The sequence below is a fragment of the Dipodomys spectabilis genome, unplaced genomic scaffold (assembly GCF_019054845.1).
Source record: "Dipodomys spectabilis isolate Male_0828 unplaced genomic scaffold, ASM1905484v1 ptg000411l, whole genome shotgun sequence".
Classification (NCBI taxonomy): Eukaryota; Metazoa; Chordata; class Mammalia; order Rodentia; family Heteromyidae; genus Dipodomys; species Dipodomys spectabilis.
In genome coordinates, this window is record NW_024871088.1 from 971,063 (window position 1) to 981,869 (window position 10,807).

The window sequence follows — 10,807 nt, forward strand, 5'->3', positions numbered from 1 at the left end:
AATGAGTACATTTCCTATCGAGCAGTTACCCCCCCCCTTGTTTTTCCCCTACCATTTCTTCCCTCCCCACCTCCCCAACTCCTCCCCCCCCAAAATCAAAATCCAAAAAGCAGGGCAGGGATATGGCTTAAAGCCCTGAGTTCAAATGCTAGTACTGCCAACCAAAAAAAAAAAGAACCCAAAACCCCCCCAAAAGAAGGACTCTATGCCCTAGAGAGCCTGTGGCCCCCCACATCTGCCAAAGGTGCTCTCTGGCTGGTTTCAGGGAACACGTTCAGGCCCTGTGGGTGAGTCTCATGCTAGTCTTGTTAGAGCAGTGGTTCAACATGCCCTGAATCTCCCATAGTCCCCTAATGCTCCGTACGTCTGGGAGCCCTCTCTGTGGACAGCCCTGACCTTCCCTCTGCCTCCACCCGATAAAGCTGTGGGGGCAGAGCCTGGGGTTGGGCGAGCCCAGGCACATGAGCTGCTTTCTCCTGGACCTGGGCTCTGGTGTCTCAGGCTTGGGCAGCTGGAGGCGTGGTGTTTGGGGTTCCAGTGGTTCCAGTGGGGCACAGGGATGAGCTTCCCTCTGAGCAGCAAAAGGTGGTTGCCATCTTGCCTGGGGACAGCCCAACCCAGCATGTGCCCTACTAGTGTGATTGCTTGCCTATCCCCTTATGCCAACTTCACGTGTCATGTCTGGGTACTGTGCTAGAGCGTCCTGGACAGAAGCATGCATTCAGGACTTTAGAGCCCTGTAGACCACATTTCCCCATCCCCTTCCTTGGGTACTTGGGCTTGTGCTTGGCCTAGCAGGCAGGGCTCCACACATGAGCCTGAGATGCCCAGGTCTCACATTGCTGCCTCAGAACACATCCTCACAGTAATAGAGGGAGTGAATCCAGGGACTGAGCAGTAAGGACTGACTTGAGCATGTTGCTGGGGACCCGAAAGCCCTCAGGATCCCTGGCAGCTATGAGCTAAACCCAAATAGAAAACCTTGGGAGCTGAAGAGCTCAGGCAGATGGTTTGGGGTGTAGATCTTTGGAGGAGTCCTAGAAATCTATTTGGTTCTTGGCCATGGATGGACCTAGTAGCGCTTGTAGGATGAATGGATCAAAAAGCAGTCACAGCCAGGTGCTGGTGGCTCATGCATGTAATCCTAGCTACTCAGGAAGCTGAGATATGAGGATCATGGTTCAAAGCCAGCCCAGGCACAAAAGTCCCATGACTTATCTCCAATTAACCACTTAAAAACTGGAAGTGGTGCTTTAGTTCAAGTGGTAGTGCCCTATCCTGGAGCATAAAAAGGCTCAGAGACAGTGCCCAGGCCCTAAATTCAAGCCCCGAAACCGACTAAAAAAAAAGTTCATTAGTGGCCATTGTTTCTTTTCTCTCTTCACATCAGGCATAGTTTTCAGGTACAACCCGTGGACCTAGGGAACTATTTTTTCCTATCTTTGTGATGCTTCCAAGCCCAGCTCCCCTTCCTTTTGTAACACTCCTTCTCAAAACCCAGCTACTTCAGAGCTTTGGGATGTCAACCTTGTCACCATGTGTCTTCCTATTTTGCCCCATCTGCCTCTCCTAGTCCTCACCAAGCTGCAGCCCAACAGGAATCTCCTGTAGCCCCTCCACTCAACCTATTTTGTGAGCAGCCACTGAAACAGGAAGATGTTGTCAAATCCTTCTTAGGTTCTGGTGGGGTACCTGACGGCTTGTTCTGCCACCCCATTTAGACTCACTGATATACAATCAAGTCCTTATTACTGAGCTACGATGAAGCAGCAGCATCTGCCACACCCACTGCCCACAATCATCATCTAGGCTGCAGGACAGACTTCAGTCCCTTGCACTGAGATTAGGATGGTGTAGAGGGCAGGTGCCTGGAGCCACAGCAGCAGGGCTGCATCTGGAAAGGTAAACAGGTGGGAGGGGTTTGCAAAAATCAAGGGAGTGCTTGCTTTGGCAGCACATATACTAAAACTGGGACGCTACAGAGAAGATTAGTATGGCCCCTGTGCAAGGATGACACCCAAATTTGTGAAGTGTTCCCTATTTAAAAAACAAAACAAAACAGGACAGACTGGCTGTGTGAGTGGTGAGAAAACTAGAACCAACTGTATGTGTGTGCATGCACACTCATATGCATGCATACACACATACATGCAAGTACGAGGACTTGAACTCAAGCCTTGGGTTCTCACTGGGTTTTTTGTTTTTTGTTTTTGCTGGTGCTCTACCACTAAAACCACACCTCCATGTCCAGTGTTTTCCTGGCTAACTGGAGACAAGAGTGTTGAGAATTTGTCTGCCTGAACTGGCTTGGAACTCTGATTCTCAAATCTCAGCATCCTGAGTAAATAGGATTACAGAACCAGTTTTTGTTTGTTGGGGTTTTTTTGGTCAGTCCTGGAGCTTGAATTCAGGGCCTGGGCACTGTCTGAGCTTCTTTTGCTCAAGGCTAGCGCTCTACCACTTGAGCCACAGCTCCACTTCTGGCTTTTTCTGTGTACATGGTACTGAGGAATCAAACCTAGGGCCTCATGCATACTAGGCAAGCACTCTACCACTAAGCCACCTTCCCAGCCCATTTTTTTTTTGGAGGGGGGCAGTCCTGGGGCTTGAACTCAGGGCCTTTTCACTGTCCCTGAGTTTCTTTGCTCAAGACTAGCACTCAGCCACTTGAGCCACAGCGCCACTTCCAGCCTTTTCTGTGTATGTGGTACTGAGGAAACAAACCTAGGGCTTCATGCATGCTAAGCAAGCACTCTACTAATAAGCCACATTCCCAGCCCACCAGTTGTTTTTTTGAGACAAGTCTTTCTGTGTAGTTCAGGTTATTCTCAAACTCAAAATACTCCTGCTTCCACTTCCTCAGTGCTGGGCTTACAAACATGTAACAACACACCTGGCTGACTCATTCCTTTCTATTTAAATAACTTATTTTTAGTCCTAGGGGTTGGGCAGCACTGAGAACATAACCCCACACACACCCTTTTTCTGCATATTTTTAATGAACCATGTATTACTTTTCAGATAATGAAAAATTAAGGTGGGTAGGGAGACTAGGATGCAGCAGAGAAATGGTCAGAAGGTACTGAGGGTCCCTAGGCTGCCACAAACTCACCATGTGGCCACAGTTAAGAGCCCCTGAAGAAGCCCAGGAGTCTTGTGAAGGCACTGCATGGATACCATACCACGTGAGAAGCCGAGTTGTGTCCCACCACCATAGCAAGCAACAAATGAAAAAGACTGCACCCCATTTCTCGATGGGTGACTGCTTCCACCTGTGCATTCCAGCGCTTCTACTTTCCTTTCTTCTGATGGTAGCATGCAGCCCTCACATGCTGAGGTTGGCTCCTGTCAGCTTTCCCTGGTGAAAATCCCTACACAGTATATTGGACATGCAGTTTTGCCTCTTCCTCAGGGGTTGTCTGCGCATACTCTGTTATAATAGTTGCAGATACTCTGGGGAATGAGTCAGGATATCCACAGGTAGCATCCAATTCCTTCCCCAATTCCAAAGCAACAATGCACAACCAATCAGACAAGGCCATACAGGAACCCCCAAGACAAGACCAAAAGGTCCCCATGCCATGGGAATCCAACTTCTCCCCCCAGCAGGAAGAACCAACAAATTAAAAATAAACGTTTTCTTTTTTATTGTGTGTCCATGAAAACAAAGTCAGGCCTTTGGTTATCACCCTCCCCACCCCCCACACAAAGTAACAACAACAGAAGGCACCCCCACAACAAAGTAACAACAAACAAAAGGCATGCATGACAACATCATCAACACAACAACAACAACAACAACTATGTTCTCCTCTAAAGGAGTAAGGTCTTGCCCTCTTGGGCCCTAAGGGTTAGAGGCAAGCAGTGCTAGGAGGCTCAGGGGAAGGTACACCCAGGCCCACCTGGCCATGGAAGGCCTAAGTGTGTTGCTTCCCTGGCAGGATGAAGTGTGTGTTGAGGGGAGCACTTCCCTGGGCTAGGCCCGGCACCCCCAAGCGAGAACACACAGAAAAGCCCCCACCCCCCCCCACCCCCAGAAAACACTGCTAAGGCAGTCAGTCAGGATATCTGAGGGGAACTGGCTCTGAAGCCAATCCCCTCAGGGATCCATCCAAAAGGGGTTGCCTTCCTCAGCCTGCATGTTATAGTAAACAAAGAGCAGGAAGGCTGCAAAGACCAGGAAAAGCAACAGCTGGCCCCACAGAGGGACCTGGCGATCCTGCCCAAGACCAGCCACAGGAGCCTGCTTTTCTGGCCGGATGGCACGTCGGGTGAGCCATGAAGAGGAAGAGGAAGATGAGGATACAGGAGGGGTGGAGGATGTGGGATAATAGGACAAGCCCAGGGAGCTCCTGGAGACATTGGAAATGGGGCGGTAGTGTGAGATGCTCTGGTAGGCACTGTCCCGGCCATACACGGGGCGTTCCCTGAAGCAAAAGAAGGGAGCAGGTGGTCAGGACCGCCTGGGTATAGAACCTGTCCTGCCCATCCTAGACCTCCCACTACTCACCTATCCTTGCCCTCCTCTTCCGAAAGAGAGAACATGTCATCGCGCACCTGCAGAAGAGAGCTGGGGTTAGGGAACTGGCCAGCAGGATCAGCACGGCCCTCTCATATCCCTGAGGACAAATGTGTCTGGCCAGCCTACTCTGATCATAGTCAAAGTCAAGAGTCCTGTCCCCTCCAGAAGCATTCAGGGTTCCTGGACTTTTTCCTTTGGGACCTTAACCATTTAACAACTGTGCAAGCACCCTCTTCCTTCTTTCCCAGGACTGTCAAAATCAAAATTTCAGACCATAGCATGGGAACTGCCTTGTGTGCTACAATCAACCTCCTGTGCTCTAATAAAGTAACTTTCTTTCTTTCTTTTGCAGTGCTGGATCACTGAGCTTTACACCTAAACCCTAATCAAACAGTTTTTTGGTTTTTTGGGGTTCTTTTGTCCATTGTGGGGTTTGAACTCTGGGCCTGGGCCTGGGCCTGGGCCTCAGCTCTATCAGCTCAAGGCTAGTGTGCTACCACTTGAGCCACAGCACCACTTCCAGCTCTCTGAGTGGTTTATTGGAGATAAGAGTCTCAGGGACTTTTCAGCCTGTGCTGGTATTGAACCCTGATCCTCAGATCTCAGCCTCCTTGAGTAGCTAGAATTACAGGTATGAGCCACTGGAGCCCAGCTAATCAAATAGTTTTGATGACCCCAAAGTAAGTCTTTGACCAAACAGGGTACATATGCGTACCCTAATGCTCCCTGGAGGCCTAGGAGCCACCATCTGCAACCAGCAGCTTCCTGGATTTACACAAAGCAGGTATGATCCTCTTGGGTTGCACCCAAGGTTTTCCTGACAGACAAGCTCACCTGGTGGTGTAAGGTGTCAGTATCAGAGAGTGAAGTGGTGGGGCGGAAGCCCTTGGACATGCCCACAGATTCAGGTTCTCCATAAGTCTTGGTGGTCAAATAACTCTCCTCGTAGTAGTCATCATTATAACCTTGGAAAAAGGGCTCATATGGGTTAGTGGTGTCCCCCACCTCGTGCAAGCCCTATTTAGGGACCTGTGCCAGTTTTTCCCGTCTAACACTCCTTGGTTTCAGGTTCTCCCTGTGCTAGGATTCCTGGTGGATTGGGGACAACGGTGCCCACCCCACCCGTGCCTTACCCTTGCTCTGGTACAGTAAGGCGTCCTCTTTCTTGGGCAGATCATACATATCCGAGTCTTTGGACGCTGAATCAGAGTCTGAATTGAAAGATTGAAACGGGACAGGGCCATTTGCCCCTCCAGGTTTCCTTCCCTTCTCACGAATGCCCACCTTGGCTAGTGCCCCTGCCACACCCTCGAGACCCCATCCTCCCAGTTGTCCGAGCCCCATCTCCACCAGTGGCCAGGAGGAGCTGTGGTGCGGAGGTCTCACCCGAGAACCGATAGGAGAATGAAGATGAGTTGGGTGGTGAGAGCCTCCGCCTCTGGGTCTCGTACTCGAAGATTTTCTTTTCGTAAAGCTTACGAGTAGAACCTGGCCAGACACAGGGCGATCAGGGAGCGGGACACGAAGAGAGCACGGGGAAACAAGGGTAGGGAACGCGGGAGGAGGGGGCGGAGCGCGGGAAGCGGGTCTGGGGGGGGGGGAAGACCCTGCGCGGCGGCGGCGGCGGCGGCGGCGGCTTCCGCTTACCCACGACAGGCCCATGCGGGATGTTGTATTGGCGCAGCACTGCTGCCAGCTCGGAGTCCGACAGAACCGCGTAGTCGTCCATGGCAGGCGCGGCAGGCACTGGGAGATAAGTGGTGAAGGCCTGGAGATGGCCCGGGCCTGATGACAAGGGCCCAAGCAACCACGGCTTGCAAGCGCGGCAGGGGCAGCACCTCGGAATCAGGAACGCCTGCGTCACCCCTGCGTCATATTTACCTCACGGCCACGGGCTCCGGAGGCTGCGCGCGCTGCGCGGGGCGGAGCCAAACCCTGGGACCAGCCGGTATAGACCGGTCTGGCCGTGAAGAGCAGTGGGGCCCAGCGCGGGGCTGTGGAGCGGTTGCTAGCGAGCCCAAACGTCCCAATCGTGCAGGATTGGCTGGAAGCGGAAAAGAGGCGGGGCCTGCAGGGAAGCCGAGGCAGTGCGGACCCACCTAGTAGACACAACTGGGGGCGGGGGCGGGGCGGGGGCGGGGGCGGGGCAGGCGGGGCAGGGGGGGCGGGCGCAGAGTGAGAGATGAGACGTCACACGCGGCTGAGATGGGGCTTAGACGTGCGAGAGGGGCCGAACAAGCACGATCTGAACGGGCAAAAACCAGCCAGCAGTTGGCAGCTGGCAGGCTGTCAGACGGGGTGGTTCACAACCATGCGTTATTTAGGGTTCTCAGCCTCCCTCTGGTCAGCAGCCGTGGGAAAGACCCAACACAGACTAACGCGGCCCCCCCGCAGACCCCGCCCCACCACAGCCAGTTCTCAAAGTCCCAGCCCACACACCTGTGCCCCGGGGTTCCCACCGCCTCCCCTGCTACTACACCCGGGATGAAATGGGGCACTGGGCCAAGAGGCCTTCAAAGGGCCCCGGGTGTGCCAATGGGCACAGGCTATGGACACTCAGTACGTACAGATGACGGGTGTTTACCCACTTGAGCCAGGCGGGGGCTTTAGGGGGACTTCTCCTGGCAGAGTAGCCGCTAAGTCCAGAGTGACATAGGACATAGCCAGGCAGGTGGGGGAAAGGAAACCATGAGGGTCTGCACGCTGTGGCTTAAAGTTGATGAAGGCCTTGATCAGAAAAGGACTGTTGTGAGAAGATGGTGACAGTCATTCTAAACAAAGTCACCTGATGGGACTTAGGGCCAATTAAAATGCCCTTTATTGCACAGGCCCAGAGCTGGGGTGGGGGGGTGGATCATGAAGAGTACCAAGGATGTCTGGTCTCTTGTGACAGGGCAAGAAGAGGAAAGAGCTTTAGTCAGGTCCAGTCTGACATAACCAGGATTCAGGGTCACAGGCCAATTCTCCATGGGGATTTAAAGAGGTAGACACTTGTGCAATAGTGAGGAGATGGATCCCTGATTCTTGTTGTTGGTATTTGGTGTCAGTACTGGGGCTTGAATTGAACTTAGAGCCTGGCATTCTTGCTTAGATTTTTCACTCAAGGCTGGCACACTACCACTTTAACCACTGTCCCACTTCTGGCTTTTTACTTGTTAATTGGTAAGGTGAATCCCTCATATTTGTCTGCCTGGGATGACTTTGAACTGTTAGCTTTCTAAGTAGCTAGGATTACAGGCTTAAGCCACTGGCGCCTGGCTTGGAGTTCTGTTTTGACCATATACATCTAGAGACAGAAATGTCTCTAGAAATTTAAGAGGATGCTTGTGGGTTACTGAAGACACTTTGCATGGTAGTTAGAGGCAGAAAGCCTTGGAAAGGAATTCACTCCTTTTCTCTCAGAACTGCTGTGGTTGGGGGGGTGGGGAGGGGGAAGTGTGTGCTTGGGTCCATTCAGCAGCTGCCTCATGGAGTTTTTTAGTTTTGGCAAAATCAGATTCCCCAGCACCTCTCCAAGCCTTCTTCTGCAGTGCTGGCCTCTGTCCCGGAGGACTGTGTGTACAGAGCTCTTGCCCAGTCCTCCCCCATATCGCCCTCCCCACACAGATCCAAGCTGTTTCCTTATGAGGTCAAGGAATTCTAGGTTTGCTTTCTCCCTAAGGAACACTCTCGCACCTGCCTCAGTACTGTGCCTTTTATTACCCACCTCCCCACCCCCACCCCCGTCTCAGTGTTGCCTCTCTATAGGATATCACTACATATGGCACCAGGAAACTAAACTGTGATACTCTCCCATGCCCACCCCATGGGTACCTGTGTAGCTCTGTTCTAGACCACTAGGAGCCAAGCAAATCTCTGAGCAGCAGAGTTGAAAGGCTTCTCCCCTTGTCAGTACCTGGTTCTCTGGGAGGTGACCTGATCCACCCACATCTCTCGGGCAGGGATAACCAGAGGAGCTTCATGGGTGTGTACAGTTCATTCGGAGGGTCTCTGGGGAGCCTTCTGGGAAGGACAGGCAGAGTGGACATTGTGAGTATCACTAGAAAACAGCCAATTTTAGGTCAAGAATGAGAAAAAATGATTTTTTCCACCCCTTAAAGATGGAAAGTGACTTCTAAGAAAGATTTTATAACTTGCGATCACAGCATAACAGAATGTTGAATGAAAAATGTATATGAAAATATTTTGTCAACACAAGGAGAAAAAGATTTTATTATGATCTTCACCAGGAAGGAAGAAGTTGAGGTAAACAACTTTTTAGAGAGTGTGTGTGTGTGTGTGTGTAAAGAGAGTTCACATACAGCGGGGCTCATCATGTGACTCAGCTCACCTCTTCCAAGCTCCATCCGTGTCACTCTGATGGCCATGCCCATGGGTAGCTGTGGATAGTGTTGGCCGTGAACCCAAGCACAGCCATCTCATGGACCTCAATTCAGGGCTCTAGTCTAGCAAATGAAGATAACCCACTGGTGTGAAATATTGTCAATAGAGCCTACAAAAGCAACAGTAGGTGCAGAGAGCTTGGACAGTGGCTAGCACCTTGTTTTCAAGTTAAGTCAGAGTGCCTAATTCATTCAGCAAGTGTGACCAAACGCCTTGCCTTCCTAATTCCCTCCGTTCTTCCATTTATTTCTTCTTCTTTCCTCTTTTCCTCTCCCCTCCCATCCTTTCTTTCCCCACCTCTCTGTGTATTACTATGTAGCCAAGACTACCCTCTATCTTGAGATCCCCTTATTTCAGACTTGAGGACTGAGATTAGAAGTGTATGTTGCCTCTCTTCTTCTTCCTCCTCCTCCTTCTCTTTCATATTCTGCTCTTGACCTATGCCCCAAACCCTGTTGTTTTTACAGTGTTTTATTTTTTCAAGTAAGTCTAGCTACTACCTTTATCTGGGCTAGTTTCAAACTCTTGACCCTCCTGGATCTTCCTACCACCCTAGTAGCTGGGATTAGGTATGCGTAGCACCATGCCTTGATTTCTTTCTCTTTTTTTTTTTTTTTACTGAAATAACATAGAATAGAGAACGTCAGGGCTTGGAGATGTGGCTTAAGTGGTAAAGTGCTTGCCTAGCAAACCAAAAGCCCTGAGTTCAAACCCCCAGTACCTCAAAAAAAAAAAAAAAGTAAAAAGGAAGGAAGGAAGAAGGCAAAAGTAAATAGAAGCAGGCATGCTGACACACAAGTCCAATCTCAGCAGAGATAGCAGCAAGAGGCAGACAGGTTCAAGGTCAGCATGGACTACATAGAGAAATCCTGGTCAGTCTGGCCTTTATAGCAAGACCCTGATTCAACAAAACAAAAGAAAAACAGAATAGAAAATATGAGTACATTACAGGTAATAAGGGGAAATTTTCCTTTTGTGAAATGTTTGTTTCAGAGTGTGTGTGTGTGTGTGTGTGTGTGTGTACTGGATGAAGATGTAGAATGTATGTTATATTGGTGATCGCATGAAAAATGTTAAAATGGTGGTGTTTTGTGTGGCCTCGCCCTGCGACGTGACATTTGTGCTGAATCTGAAGCTACCAGGAAATGGGCATGTTCTAGAAGAGGAAGAGAACCTGACAGTGCCAGGGCGTGGCTCTGTCCACCAGATTCATGGGCCCCAGGCTTTTTGGATGCGCCCCACTGCACAGTGTCAGGTTTGTAACTGAACCTAATTGCTGAGAATCCAGTACATTCCAGCTCGCTGTTCCCAGGCTAGGCCTTTCAGTTCGCTGGGGCTAAATCCGTGTATCCAGATTAATTCACTGGAGCTTTGCCCATGATAGGCACTCAACGAACACCTGCAAGGGCCCCCATGCCTCTCACTCCAGGGGACAGGATCTGACTTGTGTGGCCAGCTCAGGCTTGGGCAACGACTCAGGCTGCGGTGACTGTGGGTGTGTCTCTGGAAGAGGTGGCTTTGGATCTGGGCCTTTCTAGCTGGGGAATGCTTGGCTCCCTTAGACCCAGCCATAGTCGTTGAGATTGGGCCTAGACGTGGGCTCGGTGGAACCCGTGCTGAAGGTGATCACCCCTCCCTAGGGGCCTGGCGGCCCTTGCTGAGCGGTGAGCTCATCCCGGGGTGGGGTGGGGGGCCGGCGTCGCCAGGCAGCCCTGGGCACTGGAGCTCGTGGTGCGCCCCCGCACCCCACCCCCCGCCCCCGGTTCCTGGGCGATTTTACCAATTAAGGCTTTCTCGCCGGGCCGGGCCGGGCCGGGCGCGGGGTGGGCGTGGGCGGGGATGCGGCCAACAAGAAGGCGGGCGGCAGCGGCCCATTCGCGTGGAGGCGCGCGGCGTAGCAGA

At 51.6% G+C, this 10,807-nt stretch overlaps 1 protein-coding gene and 1 non-coding gene across 2 annotated transcripts; one reads left to right on the plus strand and one right to left on the minus strand.

Moving 5' to 3' along the window:
• The first annotated feature begins 1,938 nt into the window (after positions 1 to 1,938).
• Positions 1,939 to 2,045, plus strand: LOC122097083. Its single transcript, XR_006145464.1, has one exon. It is a non-coding gene; the product is annotated as a U6 spliceosomal RNA (small nuclear RNA).
• A 1,578-nt stretch (positions 2,046 to 3,623) lies between these two features.
• Emd (emerin) lies at positions 3,624 to 6,443 on the minus strand. The gene is made up of 6 exons (XM_042667475.1): positions 6,170 to 6,443; positions 5,909 to 6,010; positions 5,656 to 5,733; positions 5,357 to 5,487; positions 4,511 to 4,557; positions 3,624 to 4,427 (listed from the first exon to the last, which is right to left on the minus strand). The coding sequence occupies exons 1-6, from the start codon at positions 6,249 to 6,251 to the stop codon at positions 4,100 to 4,102; spliced, it is 768 nt and encodes a 255-aa protein (XP_042523409.1). The 5' UTR covers positions 6,252 to 6,443; the 3' UTR covers positions 3,624 to 4,099.
• Between the last annotated feature and the right edge of the window lie 4,364 nt (positions 6,444 to 10,807).

What these genes read in the sequence shown, in the direction of transcription:
- Emd (XM_042667475.1), bottom strand. Translation starts at nt 6,251, where the DNA reads ATGGACGACTACGCGGTTCTGTCGGACTCCGAGCTGGCAGCAGTGCTG. An exon ending in CTTACTGTACCAGAGCAAGG is followed by an intron (nt 5,488 to 5,655) that starts GTAAGGCACGGG and finishes CCTTTTTCCAAG; the next exon opens with GTTATAATGATGACTACTAC. An exon ending in GAAGAGGAGGGCAAGGATAG is followed by an intron (nt 4,428 to 4,510) that starts GTGAGTAGTGGG and finishes CTTTTGCTTCAG; the next exon opens with GGAACGCCCCGTGTATGGCC.